We start from the raw sequence: 27,614 nt of genomic DNA on the forward strand, positions 1-27,614 counted from the left end.
ATGAGGGGCCGGTGGTCATCGTACCACATAATGACTGCTTAATATGTAATCAGTAATAACTCGAGACACCAATGAATATAAGCACTATACAAACACAAAGCATCCATTTTCCGAACCGCTTGATCCTCACTAGGGTCGCGGGGGGTGCTGGAGCCTATCCCAGCCGTCTCCGGGCAGTAGGCGGGGGACACCCTGAATCAGTTGCCAGCCAATCGCAGGGGCACACAGAGACGAACAACCATCCACGCCCACACTCACACCTAGGGACAATTTAGAGCGTCCAATCAGCCTGCCATGCATGTTTTTGGAATGTGGGAGGAAACCGGAGTACCCGGAGAAAACCCACGCAGGCCCGGGGAGAACATGCAAACTCCACACAGGGAGGCCGGAGATGGAATCGAACCCGGTACCTCTGCACTGTGAAGCCGACGTGCTAACCACTGGACTACCGGGCCGCCCGCATCCAATTTAGTTATATATTAATCTGAAAAATAAATAGCACCGCAAAAAAATTTTAAAAAATAAACCAAATTCGATCGCCACGCAACAAGCAAAGTGAATGCCTTTATTTTGACAGGTCAGAAGGGAAGCGCCCGTTGTGTTTTCCGCGGCTTGACTCGTTTACTTGGAAGCGGGAGCGAGTTTTTGGAGTGCCCACTGTGAAATGTGGCAGCATGATGCTGCCTGGATAATCGGCGAACAGCAGCAGCGGCACAGGCGAACGCGACAAGAGGGGTAAGACGAACACTTTACACCAACTACTTTCCCAACTCGTGCGATTATAGCATTTAAAACGAAATGACAAGCGTTGGTTTGGGGAGAGGGTTTTATAATCCTCCCAGTGGGTTCCAAGTTTGCCTGAACCAGATTTTTGATGGCAACAACTACAACTGGAGTTCTTTTCTTTTTTTCCCGACACCGTGAGGCTCTTGATGTGAATTGCCCGTGTGCACCTGATGCGCTCCGAGGAGTGCGGGCATCCATAGCAAGGTGACACGATCAATACATTAAAAAAAGCATATTTATCGTCGCGTCGCGCGTCACGCGCGCGCACACACACACGCATACACACACGCACGCACACACACACACACACACACGGGCGCGCGCGCGCATTGCTCATGCAGGGCGACGCGCGGTTTCTACGCGTTCATCCATCTTAATAGTTTGATAACTTATTGATCGGGCGGCTTAATTGTCTGGGGCGCCTCTAATTACAAACGTGCGCTGCCTTAATGGACTAATCAGCTTTGGTCTACCTGTTGAGGGGCGTCGGCGTGTGCGCGCGTCCATGCTTGATAAATGGTCAGCGCCACTTCGCTCAGCATGCAGACGTTATTACAGCGACGTGGTCGCTTGCAGACTAATCACCCCGCAACAAGCAAACTGTTGCTGCACGCGCGCCTTCAATCGACTTGTTGTCTGCTCTTCGCAGACTTCACAACAACCGCCCCAAAATGGGACAAAACAACTCAAATATTAAGACAAATAGGAGATTGGCTTTGCCATTCTATCCTGCGTGACAATCCTCAAACCGACAGTCGTCAACTCCGAATTGGGGACAAGCCAAGGACCTCAATTGAATCAGACTACTTAGGTTATCACTGAGGGAATTTCAAACGCAAAGGTGCCAAATAAATTGCATCACCACAAACAGAAGAGCAATTTCTTGTCTTGACTGTTTGTATACCACCTGAAAACGCAGCGTAGTCACCAGGTGGGCTAACGCTTAGCGTCTTCGTTTTTATGCTGTCCGTCAATCTGGATTCCCTTGCCAGCCTCTCACAGGTTAGCCTTGCTACGATAGACATTTGAATAGAGACAGAGGCACCCACAAATCAGTGAAGATACAATTTTGTTTGTGTGGCATAATGCAGTGATCGGCTTGAGAACAGAAACTACGATAAGAGTTGTCACCCTCAGAAGTTTTTAGTGATATCTCGCATCTGAATCTGATTTCAAAAACGGCTATCTTTGTACGCTGCTCTACTACTCCTCATCCTGATCCTCTCTCACAACTTGAATCTCTCCCTTAAGTTCACAGCCCCCAAGCTGAAAGAGGGCCAACGCCTGAGGCGCGGCCACAGCAAAAGTCTCAGTGGGTTCTGATGAAACATGGGCGTGCTCCAGCTCCACAACCCGGCTCACCCTGACACCCTGCTGCAGCGGGCCAACCAGATGCGCCTGGCGGGCACCCTGTGCGACGTCATCATCACGGTGGACGGCCACGAGTTCCCGGCGCATCGCACCGTCCTGGCGTGCACCAGCAAGATGTTTGAGATCCTATTCCACCGCAGCAGCCTCCGCTATGCTCTGGACTTCCTTTCGCCCAAGACTTTCCAACAGATCCTGGAGTATGCGTACACAGCATCGCTGCAGGCCACGGCCGAGGACCTGGACGACCTGCTGTACGCCGCGGAGATTCTGGAGATCGAGTTTCTGGAGGAGCAGTGCCTGAAGGTGCTGGAGACGATCCAGGCCGAGGAGAGTGAGGACACGCTGGTGCGTAACCACATCGGCGGAGACCACGGCGACCACGGTCGAGCCAGACACTGGCGGCACCTGATGTCCAAAAATCACTCCATCCCGGACGGAACACCGCGCACTAACACCGCTGCTTTACACCACCTGGCGTTGTACCACATGACGGAGAGGAGCCCACCGGGGCGAGACCCAAACGACCCTCCAGAACTGAGCCCCAAGCTGGACGTGAGCATGGACATTTCCCAGCAGCTGCAGCAGGGCAGTGCTGAGGCCCCGACCCTGGAGCCCATCGAGGGTATCAAGTCGGAGAACATGCAGGTGGGCGAAGCGGACTGTTGCGAGGGCCGCTCGTCCGGAAGCTGCGCGTCTGAACCGAGCCGGGACGAGGGCCCGGGGACCCCGCTGAGAAGCAGCGTGATCACTAGCACCCGAGAGCTGCACGCCGGCCCCGAGGAGGGCATGGTGGGGAGCTCTCTGGACTGTTTCCCCGTGATAGCTGAGAAGCACCTGGCATCCATTTACTCTGTCGCCCCCAATCACGCGGGAGAGGCCATGACCCAGGTGTCCGTGTCGCTGGGCCCTTCTCTGGGCATGCCGCTGGATCCGCGGACCTATGGTGGCCTGTTGCACCAGGGCCTTTTGCACCGGGAGCTCCTGAGCAGGTTGGGCCAGTTTGCAGCGGGAATGAGGCACGAGGCGTCCGTTCAGGGACCGCAGTGTTGTGGCGAGTGCGGGCTGCAGCTACAAAACCGGCAGGCCATGGAACAGCACAGGTAACGCCAACACACGCTTCATTAGCACAAACTCATTTCGAACTCTGTCGAGGCAAGAGAGTCGTGTATTGTATTGTCTTTAAAAGACATAATGCACATATTGATAACTTTGAATCATTCCTTCCGTACATATTTTTGTATGATCTTTGTGTCAATGTTCTGTCAACCCCCACATACAAAAATAAAAATATACAGCACCCCGTTTAAAAATAATGTCAAATAAATCTTACATTCTGTATAATACTACAGATTCGTTTTTAGTTTGTGTTTGTCCAAAAAATATGTGGGAAGAGGAGCTTGAAAAAAAAAAACGCATTTTAAATCGCATTTACAATATTGGGCGGGGGTGTAAAATGGCAATTGGGTTTTCAATTTTCAAAATCATTGAGCCCTCATTTAGCCCCTTAGTGATTTTCCGAGAAATCCAAGAAAATGTCCAACAACGCCCCCCTTCTTTGTGTGATCATTCGAGTGTATGAAAACACCCTCCTCGATGGAGGAAATAATGCCACCGTCTTTGGCTTCTTTGTAAAAAGAGCAGGTGTGTGCCTGCTCGTCAGATAAATGACGCCCAGAGGTTTCCGCAACATTGCACGTATCTCTTAAATTTTAACTTTTTTTTTTTCTCCAGACATGTTTGACGGTCGGGGATGGTGGATACCTTCAAGCTGTTCTATTTTGATCGCTGCCGCGGGCTGTTGAGAAGTTTCTCAGCTCCCGTATTATCTTTGTGCACGCAAAGTTATGGTTTAGCGATACGCGATGGGCGTACACGACTGTCAAAGCAAGACAACCTGTGAGGTCCTCATCCCTGGCCACTGACATTTCAGCCATGTCGCACTCTGGCATCCTGCAGGACGTTTAGCGATGTGCCGACTTACTCACTGAGACGGACGTACGCGTGTCTGCGAGCCGCGGCGAGAGTGGAGTTGCGGTAGGTCCGTAACCAGGTCACTGAGCATGCACCTGGTTCGCCGATTGACATTTGGTAGTGCTTTGCTGACAGAATTTCTCCGGGAGCGCTTTCAAGCGGGAGGAAAAACTCAGGAATTTGGAGATCTCTTTGAAGGTTGCTCCTTGTGGAATGAGGGGATGATGGATTTTGGACCATGCAACGGTTTACCAATGAGGCATGATAATATTTCAAATGGTTTGTCTCCGCGTGTTAAATTTGAACGATTGTTAATACTCTGGAGCAGTTTAAAAAAAATAAATAAATAACCCATCTCGCTTAAGTTACCAAAACATATAGCTCAAGCTGATATTTAGACTTATATGTGTATCTTGCTCTGCACCGCAAACACAAAACCACTCCAAAATCGTGTTCAATCGCTAATCTAACACCTTACAATTGCTAATTACAAAAAAAGAGCACAAATGTATTATGCTGTCATTCATTAACACCTTTTGAAAGGCCTGAGAGCCACAGGCGCGAGGCAATCAATCACACAATGAGCAGTTGAATAGGCAAAAATGAATCTGTACGCTAACTTTTGACACTGTAAATTGGTTGTTGATGCGTAAAATTAACCGGTGACGTGGGGACAGAACACTAAGTATAGCAACCAGTCGTCCGACAGCTAAACGGAGCGCTGCGGTAGCGGGAAACATGACTGGTGCTTCGCTGTCATTTCTGACCTGCAGCTGATACTGATTTCGCCCAACATGGCGCTCCTCCGACGTCGATTCATTATCCTGTTTAATTCTCATTCCACCAACGCAATATGAAATATGAGTACCGGTACTGTGTTTTGAGTAGTGCTGGCACAGACATTGTATTCTTGGGGTTTAGTCCCCTTTTAATAATCTATCTCGCAATTTTTGTGTCTGTTAGGTAAGTCTTGGGTTGGGTTTCAGCGTAAAATCCTACAAGGTAGTCATTGGACCGTAGCACACGTTTTCTCTGTTCTTTTTCCATCTGTAATCATTTCAAATGATCGTTATAATTTTCTGTTATGTTGATTTTACCGTTGACAACAAAAAATTGTTTGTTTCGTGGTATGGGAACTTCGAATCAAGCTGATAAACTGCCCCTTCAAATAAACTTGTGATTTTTCACACAGAGCTTGATTCAAATGGATGTTTCAGATATCATAAAAAGGAAAAAGGGGGGAAATTTTCAAAAAACAAAGAAACAGCAACAACAACAGAGCATTTAACTGCCAGGGATTCCCAACTAACAGCTTTTTAATACCATAGCGGATCACTGTGTCACTTTTTGATCTTTTGGACCGCAGGGTACAGTTTCCGCAGTAAAATTAATCAGTCTTATACATGTGTTTTTGTTTGGTGTATTTTTGTCCAGAATTTTACAACAGCCTCTTTTACAGGCCGGGGTGATGTGAGGATGAGAGTACAGATGCCTGGCATGCTCAGATGTGTGTGATATGATATGATTGCTTTCGCTGGCGGCTGGGCTTTGGCGGGTCGTCTTTTCTCCCTTTTTCAGCGTGGCTACATGAGGAAATGTGTGCGTGTATATGTGCGTGCGTGCGTGCGTGCGTAGCCAGTGTCTTGCAGCGCCGGCGGATGAAGGCACACGTACGTCTGCGCCGCACTCTGAAAATAGCCAGATATCCCTTTGTCTGTGTTCTCGCGCGTTTTGTGATTTACCAACTCCAAGGGGCCTCTTACACTAATGACGCTGCATTGAGACTCTTGCCGAAATTTAAAAAAAAAAAAAAAAAGGGATAAAAAATAAAAGATATGGCTCCTCTTATTAGGAAGCACAGTGACATTTGGGAAGATGATGGAAAGACAAAAAAAAATCTCTTGAACAAAAAACTAATGTGGCGCCGTTGTGAATCTTTGCTTTTTTTTGTCTCCCCATCACACAGGAGGCTGCATGACGACGAGAAGGGGCACGGCTGCGAATTCTGTGGCAAACACTTCCAGGACAGCATGCGGCTACGCATGCACATGCTGTGTCACACAGGTAGAGTATCAGCGGAAGAGTTTTTCCAAGTTACGAGCTGTCCCTCGATCAAGTTTTTGCTTGGGAGTCCGCTAGCTTAATGCTAACACATAATGCAAAACAACACACAGGCTAACAAAATTACCATTGATGTAGCTGCAACGGACTACAGTGAACCCCACGTATTTTCAGTTCGGTATTCATGTTTTTCTTAAGAATCAATCCAATTATTGACTGAAAAACACCAGTCTGAGTTATTGCTCAGGTCATCATTAGCATGTGGGATTTTGGTGCCAAAGAGTGATGTTGATGTGAGGGTTGGAGACTAATTTAGACAAAATTTGTGCTTTGCCACCATCTGGGGGGGATTTTGGTGCCATGGGACAATGTTGAAGTGAGCCGACAAGTCTTGTTTAAACTAAATGTGTGCTTTACCACCATCATCTGCCATCTTGGTGCCATGAAACTATGTTGAAGTGAGTTGAGGAAGCTCTTCAACTCACTCATTTAGACTAAGTGTATGCTTTGGCGAAAGTGAGCTCTGGGGCCTCACCCTGTGGCATTTTCTGTGCCATGGGACTGTGTTGAAGTCAGTTGAGGAGCTTCATTTAAACAAGAGTAGAGCTTTGCTGTCATCTTGGTGCTAACAACCTATATAGGTCTGTCATGATGATTAACTATATCAACTGATCATTCGATGAGAAAAAAATGGACATGATTGTTTTCTTGGACTTGATAATTGGACTTGGTCATTAGCATACCTGGTTGTTTACATACGTCATCGTCATTCATTCATGTTGCCCCTTCCCTCTGCCGTTTCTCTACTTGTTAGCCGCAGTGGGAGTAGGTACTTATAAGCGCACACGCCGGCAGCAATCATTATCAGACTCAATTATTATATCCAAGATCCAACAATCGTTGGGCTAACAGCTATCGTTTACGGTGCTCTTTTTGCACAAGTGCTTTGCTTGTTTATGCACAATGCTATGAGATCTGAAAACATTCATTGTGCCCGCCAGAAATGTAAAAAGACTGGCGACTGACCCAGCGTATAGCTCCAATGCAAGATCTCTGGTACATCAAGAGATTACAGCTCCCTGAAGTTGAATGTTTATATAAATGCGTCAATCTGTGTACATCACATAAAACTTATTCAATAACTTGAGTTTTAATTCAGTAAAGTATTGAGTAGATCAAACTTTGTTGGGCCAAAGTATCCATTTTACAAGAGAGAAATCTTGTGGGTGATGAGCATACATATAGCTTGTGGCATTCAGGCGCAGTGAAGTGAGATGAGGAGTTTATTTAGACACAACTAGTGGCATCTTTTGGAAACTAAACCTTCTGAGGCGGCGTCAGTTCGTTGAAGATTTTTGCTATTTGCAGCGTTGAATTCACTGTCATTCTATTCATTTCAATGTGAAAAATGTCTTTGGTTTACTAGCATTTCGGTCTGTGAACCGACAAGGAAATAAATTCAGTTTCATGAACTGCTGTTGGAATTGACTTCGTTAACAGTTACTACTCTACTATTGAGCACATGTTTGACACGATCTTGTGGCATTTAGGGTGCTTCAGAAAAGAGAAAAAAAAATTAAGAGGTGGGCGTTAAATCAATTAGCTAAAGACAAAATAGAGCAAAGTCCCACCTATTCACTATTTAGTAACGCAGACAAAGGTTGTTTAAGTTAACTACACAAAAAAACATTTTTGTCAACAGTAAAAATGAGAGTGCATTTAAAAATGATAACATTCAACATTTTATATTTATGAAACAAAAAACTATCATTACAATGAAAATGTCCTCCGTTTTCATCTTTGTCAATCAATTTCAAACATGAGCCGTTGAGGTCGATGTTAAATGTAATTGTCGTCGAAACTTAAATTGACTTTCTTTTTCATGATCTTGCACAACACAAATAGTCCTGAATTGATTGAATGAATTAAAACCAACTGAAATTGAAAAACAGAAATCATCATGAAATCATAACTAATAATGAACATCTCTCACTACGACTCCCACATTTTTGACGCTGGGCCTTTCAGCTGCACCTGTTCCCCATCCTCCTCCTTCTACTGACTGGATCACGCCTCCTTTACCTCTCAACTGACCACCCCCTTTCCTCCCAAGCAGAGTCCCTTCCATGTTTTTGGGCCTCTCGCCAGCTCTGCCCCCCCCCCCCCCAGCCTTTTTCTCTTTGGGGGGGGGGGGGTGATGACATCATCAACTCGCTGCCGGCAGGCCTGGGTGTTCTGCCAGTGTTCCGAAGCGTGTGTGATGGCTCGCTCGCAGATGTGTGTCCAGGAACACACTGTACCCAAATGCAGACTTAATCAGACCTGACTGCTCTCCCAGCTACTTTATCTAAAATAGAGAGCTAGGAGCAGAAGGGAGGGATTGGGGATGAAGGGTGGAACTGCGTGTTTTATAATCAGGGAGTGAAAATGCAACTCAAATACAAAGCTCAGCTGTGTACAGACGTTTCCGTGCATTGTGACATCCTGCTGACAGCTGAGTGAGAGAGAGAGATCTTTAAACTTTCCCCAACTCGTTCCTTTTATTGTCACATCCACCAAGCACACACACACACACACGCATATGACATGCTTTGTTTGCATCACCTTCAACCTGAGAATTTCCCGACCCCCGTAACGCCAAACCAAACAAAAAGGATGCGGATCTCATTTCTGTGTCGCCGCGTATTTGGGTAGAGCAGCCTCAGATCCCGCCGGTTGCTAAGGAGCGAGCTCTCCGCCGCTCTAATGGGCTGATTTGGTATGCAGCTCGACGCCGGCTCTTATTTTGGTATGCCAGACAAAGTGTTTTGATGGAGGACGATTGCAGCCGCGTCTGGAGACGGTTTGATGGTTTATGGATGAGAACACACTCCGTGCCTTTGACGGCACAACACAATGCACTATGTTTTCTCCTCCCCACCCCGACCGCCTTTTGCCTTTATCACACGAATCGCACACGGCACAATACAACGCGGCGCGCTGGACGGCATCACGCGACATTAGGATCTAGAAGCCGCTGTAGTGCCGCTGGTGCGGAATACTTGTTGCTCCGTGCGAACTATAAAAGAGAAACAGATTGGTCCTTTTTTTTGGTGTTTTGTTTCGGCAATGGTGGCACCGTGTGCGTGTACAGAGTTGAAAGAGGACCACATCTAGGGTTCCGCGTTCCGAGTTCCAAAAGCTTGTGGGTGTTTTAATGAGTCATTTTAACTTCATTTAAAGCCAGCTGAGCAGAAAATAGATCAGTGAATGAGCCCAGGGCCAGTATGGATCTGCAACCGATTTACATCTCTCTGAGAGCCAACCCACATCCAAACAGCTGTGTGCTGAGAAAAGAACCTCTAAAGTGGAACACAATCAGTTCTGTGATGCTGGTTGACTTCAAAGTTGCTCTAATTCCAAATCGAGTGAGGATTCAAAAACATTTGCCACTAAAGAATTCTCCTGTAAATATGTTTAAAGTTGCCACTATTAATAGCTTAAAGCGGGGATTCTTAATTACGCGGGCTCTCTCTAATGGTTTGCAAATAGTCGAACATAAGAGAACAAGGCTTGCATACAACCAGTTTTATTATTATTATTGTTATTAGAAATACATGAGAGTACAATTTTTACTTTTCATTAGGGATGGGAAAATGCATGGTCAATGTATCGAATAACTGCAAAAGCAGTTGATACCAGACACAGATACTTAAGACACCCTCTTGTAGCTATTCTATGGTATATTCACTGCATCCATTGCACTGTTAATTGCGTCTATCGATCATATGCCCAATTCAGATGCATTTTCAATAAGTCTATATACAGTGCCATCCAAATGTTCGGAAACACCTTCAAATTCAAGTGGTCTCAAACACGTGAAGAAGTCGAGAAATTCAAGCTATTAACTCCTGATAATGCACAGCTTTGAGCAAAGGGTCATTCCAGGTCAGAAAGCATCCTCCACATCATAAAGTTGACTTAGAAAATACCAAGAAGTGTAGAACTGGTATCTGGGCAAAAGGTGCCTACTTTGAAGAATCTGAAGTACATCTTTTGGTTTGAAAGATATTTGTAACTTATTTAAATTATTCCTTATGTATTGACGTCAGTATTAATTAAAAACGTCGGGGGGGGGCATTAGAAATGGAATTTGAGGAAGTTTCCAAATTTTTGACTGCTCATACAGACTGTTTACAGTGTCCTCCATAATTATTGATATCGGTGAGTAGAGGACTTGAGGACAGTGCCACGTGCGACATATTTGCTTTCAATCTTTAAGAACGGTTTGTAAACATTTAGAAAGTACAATTTGCATTTACCTAATATGCACAGGATTTGCCAATGTCATTTGAGGATTTCCGAACCATATTCCCCTCCACATATTTGGTTGAATTTGTAATTTTGGAGGATGTGACTTGGAGGTTCCATTGCATGCTGCAATGTCTGCGTCTGCGGATGCAATTGGAGTGCGGCAGAAAAGGCCAAGGCGGCCTCGTCTATTTCATTGTCACAGACAAGGGCGTCGCATAGGTGAACTGGCAAGTGTAGTTACAGTGCATGTGATGGGATTTGGGGTGTTGACTTTGAAGTGTTTTTTTTCCCCCGCCGTTTGTTTTGCTATCCGATAAAAGGGACGTGCCGCAGGCGGTAAGCGTCTGCTGTAGCGAGAGAACACCCAGTTCTTCTGTGGCCTCTCAGGCAGACAGTTTGCTCGTTGTTCAGAAGCTGATAACAGGGCCGTGGTAAATAAAATTCTTGAGCTTGACTCGTTCTGTCGGGAAGAAGGGCCGATGTACCCTGCCTGCTGCTTTTGTTTGTCTGATTCGTGCTTTTCTCTGCTGTGCAACACCTAAAAAGCACTATGTGCAGAGGAAAAACAATGAGATGAAGACGTGACTGAGCTAAATCTCACATGCTATTTGTGTTGACCACAATGCCGTCCTTTTCAAAATGTATCCGCAGCTCCCGCCGAGGCGCTGGTGTGCGATCAGTGCGGAGCCACCTTCTCCTCAGAGGAGGCTCTGGATGCTCACCGGCTCACACACACAGGTTAGTCTCTCTCACACACACTCAAGACAGACACTCGAGTTACTCCCATGACTTTGCGACTTGATTTTGCTCGTCACGCTGGCCGGCTTCAAATGTTCCTGTCATGATGCTCCATAATTTAGCGAGAGGAAGGTGGGAGGCCATCTCACATGTCAGCCTCTAATCTCTCTCAGTATCCAGATCCAACGCGTGCCACTTGCACACAAACCACGGCTTTATAAAATAACGCAGTACAAATCCCCACCACCACACATACACACGCCATTTCTTCTTATAGCTTTCTATCGCAGGTCAACATCATCCACAACTTTTACATCCTCAGGAAAAATACAAAGTGGGACTTGGGCTGTCATGACACCTTAATTCCTTACCAAAATTCAGACTTCAAGTACATAATTGCATAAAGCACCTCGAAATCCAATATTGAAACAATCGCACAGGAAAAACCCAAAACATAATTTAAAGGGAAGTCAAGTTAAAAGATTTTTCAGACAATAGCAAGTGACAAACGTGGCCATGGATAAAACGGCTGGATTTTACTGCTTAATTCATCCTCCACAAACAATGTTAGCGTATTTTTCGGATTATACGTCGCTCCGGATTATAAATCGCACCAGCCAAAAAATGCATAATTAAGAAGGAAAAAACATATATAAGTCGCACTGGAGTATAAGTCACATTTTTGGGGGAAATTTGATAAAATCCAACACCAAAAACATACATGTGATCTTGAAAGGCAATTTAAAATAAAATTAAAACTAGAGAACAACAGGCTGAATAAGTGTATGATATGCTAACGTTACATGACGCTTGGTAATGAAATGGCCCCCTGGCCTCTGTCAGAGTGTCAGCTTAATGCTATTTACCCACTCAATTATTTAATGTCACACCTTGTATCTATTAGTTGCCCACCCAAAAATGGCAGTGTTTTGATTGGAAAGAGTTCCAAAATTTCCAACCAGTACTGTTGAATTCTCAGCAGGCTTTCGACGCAGACACCAAACGCAGCACTACTATGATTCTTGTGTATAGTGGCGCCGCACATACTGCGGTCAATTCATTGTTTGACAGGGATTGGTCACTTCCATATTAAAAATCACATCTGTCGTGGTGCTATGAGGTAACGTGAGGGAGATGATGTAATTGTACCTGCACACCCTGAAGTAAAAAGACAGATGCACTGTCCCGTGGTGACCTAAACTGAACTTTCCGCTTGCTTCAATCAAGAAGACAAAGATGCTACTCTGGATTCAGTACAGCCTAAAGCTAAGGTTAATTCTCATTTTATGACTACAGTAATTCCTTCAGGGAATCAAGTGTTTCCCCAAAAAGCCTTCTAAATATAGCATCTACCATAATTACAAGTCACACGAAAGCAACATCATCGAAAGTCAAAGTGTCCTGGAGGTAAATCAACTCTAACAAGGAGGGACAATTTAATTTCTTTCTGTAGTCTTATTCCTTTCTTGTGTGCCATTTTGTCTGTCTTTCCAACCTACCAGGTCAAGCAGCAAGCAAATCCGGGTGACATAACGCACTATTAGCGTGCTAGCTAACTCGATACCAGTCAAAACATCACATGAAGTATGTAGAGGCAGCTGAATGTTGTTTGTTTCTGTTCAGGCAACAGTGTGTCATACCGTAATCCTATCCTAAAAATAGAACTTCCTTTTTGGTGGGACACTGGCTTGTAATGAGATCAAAAAATAGACCCCTGGATCATCTACTTTGATGGTTTGGGATGCATCTTATGTTAGCACTAGCATCAACACAATTCAGAACTGGGATGAAGTGCTTGAAATTAGGGATGGCCATACCACTTGATTCAGTGACTATTTGGTATTAATTGTTGCTTTGTCTAGCCGGCAGAGGAGTTGATTTGGTCTCAACTAGATTATAACTCTGAAGAAGCTCAATATGATTAAATAAGCCTGTGGCATTTTTTAACAACACAGATAGACAATGATGATGTTCCGAATGATTCCGTTATTTTTTGAACATACACAGCAAATAAACATATTTTTGTGATGACGTTATCCTGTGGTGGAAGTTGGTAAATTCAGGGTGTAGATACTTAGATTAGAGATAGATAGAGATAGATTTTCTAAACTAAAGGCCTTAAATGTCTTGAAAATCTGTATATTAATCAAGCTGCCATTTAGCTGCCAGATAAAAAGAAAAAAAAATTGTGCCCACTAGGTTGAACCAGCAACAAAAAAGCAAAAAAATATATAACGTGGCTCATGTTATGTTGTTCGTCAAATTGAGCCATTTTAAAGTTTTAAACAATGTTCAAAAAGTGGGTTTTCAGGATTAAACGTCTGCCAAGTGTTGGGTACACATGAAGTGTACTTTGTAATGGTTCATTTCACATATTCGCAAGTTGTGGACATAGCGATGTAAATATATATATATATATATACACACACACATTGTATAAACAATGTTTATTTGGGATATTATCTGTTATTGACATTTATGGTCAGAGTAAGAACATGTCCTCGGTCAGAATGACCTATCTACTTTATTACCGTTTCTGAGAAATAAATAAACAAACAAAAGGAGGGTAAAGTTGATTTTTATAATTATTTTGTTCCTTTGCGTGCAGATAAGGTTGGGATTGATAAATGCTCCTAACCTGCAAACATTTGTAAAAAAAAAAACATTTGTTTGATGTAGAACATTAAAAATAAAACATTTCTTAAAATAGTTGGATAAAGTCTATCTCATGTATTTTACATTTAGTGATCAAAGTGGCAAAACATGGGATTTTAAGCTTCCGTTTGGCTCCCTTAAACCTGCTGCTAATCTGATTATACTTATCCAACATTAAATTCATCAAAACTGAAGAGGATACTTTTCGGAGATTTACTATTCTTAAAGCCTTTCTTATTTATGACGAAAATCTAATGAATCTGAATGTGGCCACCTTTCTCAAAACAAGGGTACTCTCAGATTGTCTCGACATACTGTTTGTCCGAACCCAGACATTTTGTTGCCACTGTCAGAGAAAGGTGATCGCCCTCAGAGGCGTCTTGGCATGTAACTGTAACTGCCGGTGGCACACGCCGTGTTGAATACTTAATGCCAACGAGGGGTGTCATTCATGCCCACAAGTTTCTACCCTCACCACCCCCTGACTTGTAAACATCCAGAGATTGTTTTCAAGCTTGGCCCGGTATCAAGAGCAGAGTACAGCAGGGCATTACTCTCTCATTTCGTCATGACCTTACCTCGGCCTGTTGTGACACAGGAGCCTATTCAGGGAGGGGGGGGTTGTTTTTAATTAATGTATTTATTTATTTACGTGTATATGTATTTATTTTGGGTGATACTAGGTAGAGATAATCTAATCAGTGGTGTTCAGTTCTTGTATGTGGGGGAAGGAGGGGTTTCATTGAATAAATAACACACAGTGCCCGGTGTCCTTTTAATTTGCTGTGTGGCCCAAATGAGTTTGGTCTTGGTAGATCAACACTTGTCAGAGTTGAGCAGCTGCTGCCTACTGCCTCTTGGGATTCATATGACTAGGGAGCTCTGTGGGTACCAAGACTAGTTACAGTTTTCACAGGTCTCTCTGGCGTTTTGATATGTCAGAGGTGAACGGCCGAGGGTTGCTGCGATCAAAGAGCAAGGAGGGTGGGCGGGGGTGAACTGTGGGAAAGCAACAGGGTTAGAGAAGGGCTATATGAGGACTTTCTAAGGGGTGGGAAGGACTGCTGCTGGTGTGCTTGGTTCCAGCATTGAGAGGGGAAAACAACATCATGTGCTGCTGTTTACTCCTCAACTCGGCACTGTCATAGTCTCCTGACCTACTTGTCAGAGCCCAAAATAAAAGAATGGATCCGTCTCCGAATCGCTCGCACAACAAAGGCGTTTGTTCTGTCAGAGCTGGTTAAAAAAAAAAAGGGGGGGTGTCTTGATTTTTGAGATTGTATCATATCTGTGGCGAAATGGACTGTGTTCAATGCTTGTAAACCCAGGTTGCCCAGTCATGTTGTCACCTTGCCTTCAACGCTCGGGACATGAGGGATGGCTTTGTGTACTCACAGCAGCTGCACTGTGTCGACGCATTACAGACATAACCTTCTGACTTGCCCCCTGTAATTAAACAGAACTGAAACTCCATTCAAACAGCCTCAGCTTTGTACGGCACAGACCTTTTAGCTCGCCCCAGTGCGTCCGTCATCAGGCTACAGCTTCCCTTCAATAACTACTTGCAATTCCTGCACGCCGTTGACCAGACTGAACTGTGCCCTCCTTGGCCCGCGATGTATTTGCTCTGTGATGATACACAAAGCACCCCGCGGCCCGCTCGATTTCTATTTCGTGAAAATTATTTAGATGGAGAGAGTGGCGTAAACATTCCAGGAACTGCGGCGGAGGTAGGAGAGCACTGACCTGAGTGAACCTCTCCACCAAATGGGTAAAACGGGGTCAAACAAAGCCCGTTGCATTAATTATTGAATCGGGTTGTTCGTACGTAGGGTAGATTCGCAGTCGACTGTTACGAGCCCGGGGTTGTTTAAGGTACTGTGTGCGTGTGGAGCGGACTCCTCAGCGGGGAGCTGTGTGCATGAGCACATACAGTAGAGTGACTTGAACGCTCATGGGGTCATGTGAGGTGTGTAGCCTCAACTGAGCCGAGAGGCTTCACCTCGCACACACGCAGAGCACAGCCTGGAGACAGAGCCACTCCCTGGTATATGACAACACTAACTGGTGCGCATGATGTAATATTGTAAACTGTTGAATTCATTTCCCCCTTACAATGGATTGAGGTGTTAGGATCTAATGTGGAACCCGGTACGTTGAACGCAATTCAAGTGTAAGGAGAAGTGAACCGTTGCGTGACAAAAAGTATCCATCCACTGTTTTTATGGAGCTTGTCCTCATTCGGGTCATGAGTCGCCAGCCAATACCACGGCACATCCAGACAAGCAACCATTCACACTTAACTTTCACACCTATAAAGAATTTCGTCTTTAACTCTTTCATTCCACAAGACGTACTTCTTTTTAAAATTAGGCCCCGCCTACCAAGGACGTACAAGTACGTCTAAGTCTTTTTTTTGTGTCATAGAGAGGAGGAGGGTCTGATGCAATCTGTGAATGAGAATAAGCCGTTTGCATTGTAAATCATGTAAAAAAGCGACCAGTAGGTGGCAGTGGTGCCTCACATGCTTGAAATGCATGCTTTTACAAAAAGCTCTTTTTCTCCGTTTTTTGCCCAGGAATCGACATTTTCATGAAACTTAGCATTACCATTTTGTAATGCTGGTTGCTGAAGAATGGAAAACGATAGAAACAAAATTTCTTTTTCTACTGAAAGAAGAGAGTCCAAACTTAATTTTGGTAGGCTCCATGTTTGTATAGCATTAGAACCAAATATTCTGCGGATCTTGCAAGATCAGTCAAAATCCAGTAAAACACTGGGATTTGAGGGGGTTGCTCCAGTGAAAATGGCTGGGATTGAATGAGTTAATGACCCTACCATGTATGTTTCTGGCATGTGGGAGAAAGGTAGAGGACCTCGAAAAAGTGAAGAGGAAAAACGCCTAGCTGACAGTTTCGGCTGTCACTTCAGCCTTCGTCGGAGCCGATTTCATTTTGTATATTTTAAATTAACCAGTTGATTAATCAGTCAGGACAGCAAGTAAAGGAAAGATGAGATGTGGACCGCAAGCCACAAAACTGTGAACTGTCCACCGTGCTGCATTATAAAACTAAAATAAAGGCACATCCTTTGTTCAAGTTAGTCATGCTATCAGCCATTTTTATTTGGATCTGTTCGGTAAAATTCATTTGTGTAACCAATAATTATGTGGCTCATTAAATGAAATTTGCTGTTCTATGATTATCACAATTTTCCTCTATGGTATCACTGCTTTCCGGCGGCGGTGGCATAAAAAAAGCACAGAAGAAGAGTCAATCACACTTTGGGATCCTGTTGATGCACTCCGAGCTGCTGAAGTGTTCAATTTTGGAAGTTACAACGTAATCATCAAAATCATATTCCCGTGATTGAACTAAAGCATGAAAAATACGGTGGTATGATCTTTGCCTTGTTTCATTCATTTTTTATGAAACACAAACCTCGTAACTGAAAAGATGAGACAAAGACGAGGAAATATAGCGGCCGGGCAGTCAATGAATACAATCTCTTGTTCAATTTGCAGTGGGGTTTACTCCCAGACCCTTGGGGTGGGAAAACTTTTGTTTGCGGTGTGAAAAGAAACAGGCTGCGCTTATTTGTGAATGAAGGGATTAGCTCCAACACTTCACCCCAACACTGAGCGTGATCCTATCTGGTTGCCTGGACACGTGGTTTTGTCTCTTTTAGGCAGCGTGAGAGCCCGAGCTCACTCCCGATTCTCGGAGGCAGATGCATCAAGACAAGACAAAATAGGCCTCCATTTCATCACGTGAGCCTCCGTCGGCATGGCGGAGGATGTGCCAAAATAGCATCTCCACCTCGGCCTATCCTGAATTATTAACCTCCTTGTGCGGTGTAACGCAGAGGGTTAAATGTGCGCGCTTAGCTGCTGCATATAAGCTTGCGAGTAAATCATTCCTCAAGATACAATGGTCAGTTAACTGCGACCCTAAAGGAGTACCGCTGGTTCTATGCTATTGACCCAATTGACAGCCAAGGGCCACGGGGTCATATTGTGCCTTCAAACCCAACTCCCGAGCCCATTGTCTGGTTAAGGGTGAGAGCGCAGTGTGCAATGACAGCCAACTTTAAGGCTTATTCTGTGCGAAAACAAGCTCCTCTGTACTTATTACGCGCTTACGAGAAAAACTCAAATCTTTTTGGGGGAATTTAACAGAGCGCAGCTTGACAAAACGCTGCCGCGAACACAAGACAACACACGCGATACACAATACCTGACTGGAAAAGCTGACTTTGTTGTTAACGTTAGTTATTTTTATTCTCTGCGCGTAGAACAAACTAAAAGCTGCCGACACCAGATTTCAAAATTGACATCCTTGCGGCAGGATTTCATTTTGCCACACAAAAAATGTCAGACTGTCTGAGCAGATGGCAAAAAAAAAAAAAAGCATTTTTTTGGTCAAACATGTGGGCGGATGATAATTAGAGTGGTTTTGAAGTATTTAAATGTGTGGATTATGTGCTACTCAACTGGACCAGGGTGACTAGTCTGGAACACACTGGAACAGAAAGCACGCCCCCTGCTGGATAAAGCAAAGACTAAGAAAGAAACAGAGGTGAACGACTCAAATCTTCAAACGTCCCCCAGGGCAATGTAGATGGTTCTCTACCCTGGGCTTCGTGAGTCCGGTTAAATGCTGAAAGTGTTTCTTGCATGGTCATCTGATAACGTGTCGGGGGCACCGGAGGGGATACAAGTGTGTGTTTGGGGAATTGAGAGCTGTGGGTCTGTTATCTTCCAACTCAAATATTGTGATATGTGGGTGAGAATGAAGCCTGGTCATTAGGCGACCACATAAAGACCGTGGGTGAGGGTGGGGTGGTGGGAGGTGCATGTGCACCCTATGACTAATGGGCTCGGTCAATGAAGGCCTGAACCTCATTGTGTGTTCTTTGTGCAGCCCGCAGCCCAAAAGCCTCTAACAGGTGCAGCTCAATCCAGCGGATGGCCTCCTGGCAGGAGTGTTAGGACCAGGGAATGCCTTTCTTCCCATCCTCTTGCTGTTAATGATTACGGATGATCCACTTCTATTAGTGTTTTAACAGGGCATTTCGAATCAAGAAAAACACACACGAGCAGTCATCCGTCTTCTTCAAAACCGCGCGTCTATTTGTGCGACATCCTTCCAAAAAAACATGAGTTTGCGCAAGATGAAGAAAAGAATACACAGCAAATGTTTTGTGGCTTGATTTGTTTCTTTGTCTCTTGTCCGTTAACTTGACTGAACCCAAAAGCGGGCGGCTGACACTCTTCCCTCTTTAGTATGAGCGCCCTGCATCCCTTTCCCCTGCGTTAATTCCAATTTAATTGCCAGTTGCCTCAAGGCACTTCAATAACAGTAACAAATGATTTGATTTAGTGGACCTCATCAGACTGCATTTTAAATGTGACACAGCAACCCCACTTGAATTCCAATGAAGTGCTGGCACGGTCCCGTGTTTACTAATGATCCTCGACTGGAGATGTCTGATTGAATCTCAGTCGATGGGCGCTGCAAGCACCGGTAGAGGATCTGAAACCTGAGCAGACAAGACAAATAAGGACCCCTTCATAATCTCATAGGAATGCCCGGCTGTATCGAGAGACACATTTTTGTCTATAAAGCAGCAGATTAGTCGGCTCCTCGGCATTACCACACGCACGATTTTGGGTCAGTGCGAATTGCCAGAGTGGATTTTGAAGTGCCGGCGTCCAGAGCTCGTAGATCAAGTGGCACACTGTACGACAGCCAAAGGATGCACGTCTCGTAGCCATTTTGACATAAGCGAGCCGGCCGGCGGCTCCTCCATCTGTATTCCTCGCCACACTCGGCGCAACAGGAAAGCAGCCCCAAAGAGATGCCAGGTCACACACAGGATTAAACTGGATTGTGTGTGTGTGTGTGTGTGTGTGTGTGTGTTTTTCCTGCAGTCCTGCCTTTAATGGCTTGATATCACTACTTAACATTCGGCACAGGGCGCACGGTGTAGGCATCATTTAGGGCGGAGCCACTATCAGCCGCTCTTTCAGCACAGAGGACTTCGCAGGCAGCGGCTGACTCCTGATGGGGAATGAAGAGAATAATTACACATCTAACATACCAGGAAGGAGCCATTGATTGTGTGATTGGCATGCGCTCCGTTGAGTGGGAAATTCTTCAGGAAAACAATGACTTTCATGGTTGAAAATAGAACGTAAAACAGGCTCACAGCTTAAAGCGCCTGCGGGCTTTTAGGGGAGTTGGTTTAGGTAGAGACACTTGCTCTTTGAAAGAAGCTTTTCCCTCCGAGGACGCACACAAAGTTGAAGTGACCCAGTTTCCCCACTTAAGGCCCCGTGTCTGCGCGCTGTACTGAAATAACCGCGCGCCTCCGTCTCTCCTTTTGTGCCTTCTCCAGGGACTGACATGGCGGTGTTCTGTCTGCTGTGTGCAAAGCGCTTCCAGACCCAGAAGGCCCTGCAGCAGCACATGGAGGTCCACGCAGGCATGCACAGCTACATCTGCAGCCACTGCGAGCGCCCATTCCCCAGCCACACCACCCTCAAAAGACATTTGCGCTCACACTCGGGTAAGAACAGATGCCTCCTCTTTTGCACCTTCACTGGTGCCTGTACAGGAAGTGCCAGTCTAAAGCCTGTCTGGTGTTGAGAAAACCCATCACCAAAATATTAAGACACAGCTCAGACAGTGAGACATCCAAAGTCCAACACAATTTGCTCCATGACTCGGAAAAAGGATGTGCCCATTGGAAATATTGTTAAGGGTGCTAGTAACTGTGTTTTCCACTACGGGCATACTTGGGGTGTAACGAAAGCCCATTTGAATTGGAAAATCGGCTTAGATTTAAAAGATTTGATTACACAAGATCAAGCTGAATCATTCCACTATGAAATGCATCGTCCTCCAATCGTATTGCATGTACCGAGATAGGTATTGAATCATCTTTTTTGGATAATCTCCCCGTGTCTGCGTGGGTTTTCTCCGGGTACTCCGGTTTCCTCCCACATTTCACAGACATGCATGGCAGACAAATGGAAAACTCTAAATTGTCTATCGTGATTGTGAGCGTGTTTAAGAGTGCCCTGCAATTGGCTGGCAACCAATTCAGGGTGTACTCCGCCAACTGCCCGAAGACAGCTGCGATCGGCTTCAGCACTCCTGCGACACTTGTGAGGTTAAGCGGATTAGAAAACTGGAGGGACGGATGGACTGTCTTCCCCATTAATTGGTTGTTTTAGCGTTTGTTGGTATAAGACTTATTTGTGCTCCATGTACAGCAGTTTGCATAAAGCGGTCGTTGTTTTTAAGGACTTCATAAATACAGTTGAGTTGAGTTTAGTTGAGAATCATCTTATATTGGAGACGCACACCTTTGTACGTTTACGAGTATTCACTACTACCATTTACTTCGAAGTGGAATACCAAAGTAAGATGCAAAACAATATTACAATACTTTGCCAATGATAATATGTTGTAGTGATTATGCCCCAATCCACTGTAATTTTCTTGTGCAGTTATCATATTTTAAAAAATGGAGAAGAAAGAAAAGAAAAACAGTATGTGGTTATCATGAAATGTTTCCTCCATGCAGTTACTGGCATCCTTCTGTGGTGCCTTCCAAAGAATCACAAAAAGCCCAACAAGGGTTTGAAATGTCAGTTTTGTTGGACTTGTTTGAGGTCTATTACTCCCCAAAATGTTGGGTGAACTTCAAATGTTACCACAGACATTGAAGTCCCAACCCTAACAACCTCTCCATCAAAATGACTTTTGTTGAGACAGAATTTACAGCCGTCTAGTCAAAAGTGGATTATGAAACACAGGCAAGCTGCACTTATTCTATGTATATGGTTGAATTTCTTCTGTTAATGGATTAGCACGCATCATCTTTTGGCCTGCTTCTGCACCAGATGACTCACCTCTGCTGTGACAGCACTGTACCGTTACCGCCGGTGCTTATTTTGGGCAATTTCATCGTGTTTATATTTTTGGGTTCTTAGACAGCCGTCGGGGGCTTGTGCAAATTCACGGCTGTCAGTTCCAGTGTGGTTCACGCAAGGCGATAGAGGGAACCCAAAAAAAATATTGAAGGAAAAGCAAATGGAAATGACTTGTCTTGTGTGTTCTAGCCAGGGTGAGTTTTAGTGCCGCAAGAAACGCAGCGATATTTGCAGAGATGTCCCCCTTTCTTCTCTTACCTTAAATAACACTCTGAGCTGTCAGGACGACTTGATGTCTAGACGGGAGAAATACATAATTGATGTGAAGAGACAGAAGTGAGGGGAGTTTTGCCCGTGACAGCGTATCTTGTTTGTATGCCACTCTGCTTGGAAGTAACATTTTGTAAATGTCAGTGTGGGGTAGGTTGGGGGTGGGGTGGGGGGGGGGGCGATATATTGAGGGAGAATTGGTCTGTAATGAGGAGGGCCATGTATCCTGGGCCTTGGTTGTTGCTGTGGTCACTGAGATAATGAGGCACATAGGTCATTGGAGATGAGTCAAGGCATCAGCCGAGGAGAGAAACAGATTAACTACAGTATAGAGGCGAGAGCAGCACACAACCTGGAGGGCTTTTATTAGCCATTAGCGGACCGCCAAGACGAGTGTTCTCGCATCACAACATTAGCAACGTGCGACGGAACGTGCCTATTCGGACACAGCTCCGTATGCAACCCGGCGTGTCGTGCCAAGGATAAAGCTCGCCTCACGAGATAATGCGCCGCGTCAGTGCAGAGGCCATTGTGTTGACACGACATGAGTTGTGTGTGTGTGTGTGTGTGTGTGTGTGTGTGTGTGTGTGTGTGCGTGCGCTGTTTTGATTTTCAGGCGATCACCCATTTGAGTGTGAGTTCTGTGGGAGTTGCTTCCGAGACGATGGCACCCTGAGGGGACACAAACGCATTCACACGGGAGAGAAACCTTACGAATGCAACAGCTGCGGGAAGCGCTTCAGCCTCAAACACCAGCTCGAGACGCACTACCGCGTGCACACAGGTGAGAGCCAAACGGAAGAATGCTTCTGTTAGGGATGTTATCACCACGCAGTTGCATTAGCACCCCATGGGCGTATTCATCCAGATAGTATGAACAACAAACTTGCACCTGTGCTTGACTTGGACAGATGATTAGTGTAGACGTCTGCACTTAAGTCAAAACTAGGAATGGGTGAGTACCGATACCAGGATTGTATCGGGCCGATACCGGTCTTATTTTTAGGTATGGGATAATCATCAAGGCTGCTGGTACCATCCACAGATACTTAAGGCAAAGCATAACTGACATTGGGTAAGTCTACATTAGGGATGTAACGATATCCAAGCATCACAATCCGATATTGGAAAGTTAGCAAAATTTAAAATGCTCAAGACACTGTATAAAAACTTCTGATATTACAAAGCAAAAAAAAAGAAAGCACAATACAGTCAAACCTCGGTTTTCGAACGTCTCTGTTCTCGACCAAAAATTTCGAGTTTTTTATGCCTCGGATTACGACCGAAAATCGGTTCTCGACCAAACTGAGCGCACTTGAATGTGCCACTTGACTCCTCTCGCTTTCCTTACACGAGGAAGTGACGCTTCCTTGTGTAGCGTTCCATTGTAAGCAGACGTGTTCAATAAAGATTTTTTTTTTAAAGAGCGTGGTTTTGGTTTTCGAACAGCCTTCTGGAACGGATTATGGTCGAAAACTGAGGTATGACTGTGTTCTGTTTTTGTACATAACAGCAGTGACAAAGAAATAGGATTGGTCAGTCATTTTATTGTCTTGGTCTATGTAGTTCACAATGCTGTTTTTGGCTGAGAACACTAATCACAGTTGAAATTGAGGCACTTCCTTGCTAATGCACACACATTATGAATTGAGTCAATTTTAACAGGACCTCAAACATGCTACATTCCCCTTCATCTTGCAATTATCGTGGGTGTGAAACGTAGCTGGCCAAAACATACCAAATTCAAATTAATCTGCACTAATAAACTAACCAACAGAGGGTGCTGGAACTGCACAAATGGAAAATAATCTGGCCAATTGAACTGATGTGCCGCTTTTAATATTGTGACATGATGCCGATAAAATTGTGGCAATTTTAATATCGCCATATCTTTTTAGTTATATCCCTACTAGAATTATCCATACTCTAAGAGTGAATACTCGTACCGGTGTTGGTCTGAAAAAAAAAAGGCATCGGAACATCCCTAGTCAATATTATTGTATATATATTGTAAAATACTATAATAAAAATTGTTATCTGGTTTAGCATAGGGGTGGCCAATATGACACTTTTTTTTTTTTTGGATGAGACTTAGCGTCGAATGTCATTTTCTTTACACGGTTGCACGCGCACGCGCGCGCGCGCGCACACACACACACACACACACACACACACACACACACACACACACACACACACACACACACACACACACACACACACACACACACACAAAGCACATACTGTACAGTTCATGCCGGAATTTGGGGGGGATCAAATTGATTTTTACTCTTCATGCTGACATTGTCACGTGCCCATACATACTAGACCGAGATAGTGTTCACGTGGCTCACCGTCAACCTTAATGTCACTAAAATGTCTCTTTCCAGGTGAGAAGCCATTCGAGTGTAAGCTGTGTCACCAACGTTCCAGAGACTACTCGGCTATGATCAAGCACCTGCGCACGCACAACGGCGCGTCTCCGTACCAGTGCACCATCTGCCAGGACTTCTGCCCGAGCCTGGCTGCCATGCAGAAGCACATGAAAGGCCACAAACCGGAGGACGTGCCGGCAGACTGGAGGATAGAAAAGACTTATCTGTATGTCTGTTACGTCTGAGCAGGTCTTGGACCCAGAGGCGGGAGAGAAGGGGGTGGGCGCAGACGCACAATTATGGTTGAAAAAAATTACTGAGTTAATTGTGAGTCTTGCTGGGTCAAATATAAAAATGCAAAGTCGAGAGTTGTCATCCCGGGAGAGGTAACATGCTAGCGCTGAAACAATAACGCAATTTATGAAAATATTTGTGCCATGTCATGATGAAAGTCTTCGGTGGTCACACCCCAAAAATGTGCTAAAACTGTGAAAAAGTTCAAAGACAGAGAAAGTGGACTACATCAGCCAGCCAGTGCCGGCAGGCCGACTTGGTTCAATTGAGACCCAAAGAGTCGTTATGAGAGTATTGCATTTCCTCAAGCACACCTCACAGAATTCCACACAAAAGTGGCAAGTGCAGACGCGTTTACACAAGAACAATCTCGTAAAAATGGGGGTTTAAGTTTCTTTACAAAGACATTTTTCAAGATTTCAAGTCACAGTAAAAGCAAAGACGTCTGTAGACGCAGTCACTGAGATTATTAGTTATTGGTGTAATGTGTCTGCTGGTCAAAAACCTTGCTGCCATTTTTGCTCCCGATAATGCTGCGACTGATAATTTCTTTGTTAAAACGGTCCAGTGCACAGAAGTGACAGACTGGCATATTTTTTTCTGGGCCATTACTGATCCCCATTGTTAGTAGACAAGGACGCTGATAACTGATAAAGTAAATATTAATGTAAAATATAAAATATTGCCATCATGAATCAAGAAAAAAAAATAAAACCAAAATAACAAGTCCAACTACTTTGCTGAAATACCATGAAACATGTTTGTTAAAATAACTTTAAATTTGCCACATGAAAGGTTTTTCTTTTCGCCGTTTTAAAATTCTAATAAAAGTGCAGGGAGCTCGCAGCATGTCTGAAGTTAGATGAAAACCTAAACAAGTAGCTATCTGAAGTTCGAGAGAAAATAAAGTTTAGAATTCAATAAAACCAAAACGTTCAATTTTCACTTATTTTATTCAGAAAATAAAAAATTGCAAGGGAGTTCCCAGTGTCAGCAGCATTTCTTAAAAAGTGACATTTTCAAGTAGGTTCTCAAAAGTCAACCCAGTTTTCTCTTTGGCCTTCACATTAAAAAAAAAAAGGCAGATGCTGATAATTGTCAAAATGTCAGCACCGACAACTGGTCTATCCCGACCGAACCTCTAAAAAATTAAGACTAAGGTTGACGTCGCTTGACTCTTAATTTGCCAATAAGCAAAAGGTACTCTGGGCGGTGTCTGGTTGTTGCATTATTAAAAAGTCACCTTTAATAAGGTAGAATAATTATTGACTGTTACTCAATTTGAGAGTAAATATGTCTTGGTTTGTTGACCTGTCTGAGTTGCTCCCTGGATTATGCTGTTAAAATCTTTGGAGGAGGAAAAAAAAAAGATTCGTTAATTGGTTGGTGCGCAACCTTCTCCCCAGTCTTTTGTGACTGTGTTTTTCCTTGCGGCTGTTTTTATGATTATTTTTTATTTTTTTAGTTCCTGTGCATGTTGTACTTGAATGGATGCCAGGTTCTTGGCCTCACAACACACGATCATTTTGATAGTTGAATGGCATCATGGGTTCCGAGGTAGCAGGCTTCTATTTTATTCAGTGTAATTGTTTTATTGCTATTTATATGTTGTTTGTTACCAAATATGTGCTGATTATCACCATGTTTCAGGTAGAGCAAACTCTACTTGCCCACCATTTCTCCCCATTTGTTGGCAAACAGTGTTAATCTGTCTGTGGGTTTCATTTCCGAACGATTACCGTCACACTTTAAATGGTGAAACAGTGCAGGAAAAAAAAAAGTAAAGCACCACAACATGGCTTTGATGCGTGTCTTTTTTTTTTTAAATCACTGTCTATAATTAGATATCTTATAAATCACAGAATGGACAAAAATAGAACATTAAAAGCAAACTGCTTTTTTGTTATTTTTAAAGAAAATCCAGACAAGTGGCGATTGGTGTTAGTTGTGGTGTATGTCATGTACAGGCCGTCCTGCTTTGTTGTTCCCTGTGTGAGCCCAACACGGGCGTTATAGAGTTAAAACATGTTGTATTTTTGTATCACAGTAATTTGCTGTCTTGTTTACATTTAGTATCATTTGAGAAGCATCTTTAACGTGTACTTTTTCTATGTCTCCGATGGAAAAAAAAAGTCCCCTCCTCTCCCTTGTGCCTCTTTTTCTAAGTAGGGCGTTGACATGCTTGAGTACGTGGGTCTGTGCTGTTGGTGGGTTTATTTATTTTTTGTTGTTTCTCATTCCCAAAATTCGAGCTGGGATCCACATCTCGGAAACATTGCAACTGGAAGCAACATACTGTGATTGTGACGCTGGCGCTCTGATGCAAGTTGCCAGCAAGGGGGATGTAAAAAACGCTCAAATTGCGTTCCTGTCTAGAGTGAAAGTTAACTGTGGGGAGTTTGGGGACAGGGGGATATACAGCACATCCTGGCAACTTGATGCCATGACACACATTCACTGTATCTATTGTATCCATGAACATGCACTATAACCAGTTTAGTCAGTGGACCAAAAGAAATAGAGCACTTTTGTTTGAAATGTTTTTTTTTTAAATCTTTGTATATTGTGATAATGCAGATGTCCTTTTATTTTGGTGTGTCTTAGAAGGCTGTGATTCGCATCGTTTAGATATGTCGATGTCTGTCTACCTCAGGGCCAGGTCAAAGCTCGAGCTGGTGTCCAATCAGGGTTGTTCTTCTTGCCATGTGTGCAGTAAAATCCCTCCTCATTGCAGCTTTTTAACACCTGTGTGTGAAAGTGTTCTCTCGTTGTGGATTCAGGCACAACTCCGTATGCGTCAGTGTTCGATGGCATGGTAAAAAAAAAAAAAGAATTAAAACAATTTACTATTCTATGCA

At 44.2% G+C, this 27,614-nt stretch overlaps 1 protein-coding gene across 2 annotated transcripts; it reads left to right on the top strand.

Moving 5' to 3' along the window:
* Positions 1-583: 583 nt before the first annotated feature.
* Positions 584-27,614, top strand: zbtb16b (zinc finger and BTB domain containing 16b). Of its 2 annotated transcripts, none has more exons than XM_086124994.1 (7): positions 584-735; positions 2,038-3,257; positions 6,095-6,192; positions 11,134-11,220; positions 20,275-20,445; positions 22,704-22,871; positions 24,478-27,614. In XM_086124994.1, the coding sequence occupies exons 2-7, from the start codon at positions 2,116-2,118 to the stop codon at positions 24,705-24,707; spliced, it is 1,896 nt and encodes a 631-aa protein (XP_085981120.1). In that variant the 5' UTR covers positions 584-735; positions 2,038-2,115; the 3' UTR covers positions 24,708-27,614. The 2 variants fall into 2 exon arrangements, with proteins under 2 accessions (XP_085981120.1, XP_085981121.1); XM_086124995.1 differs by lacking the exon at positions 584-735 and adding an exon at positions 756-990.

Source organism: Hippocampus guttulatus, chromosome 12 (genome assembly GCF_054856545.1).
Source record: "Hippocampus guttulatus isolate MCC_2025c chromosome 12, RoL_Hgut_1.0, whole genome shotgun sequence".
In the NCBI taxonomy this organism is placed as follows: Eukaryota; Metazoa; Chordata; class Actinopteri; order Syngnathiformes; family Syngnathidae; genus Hippocampus; species Hippocampus guttulatus.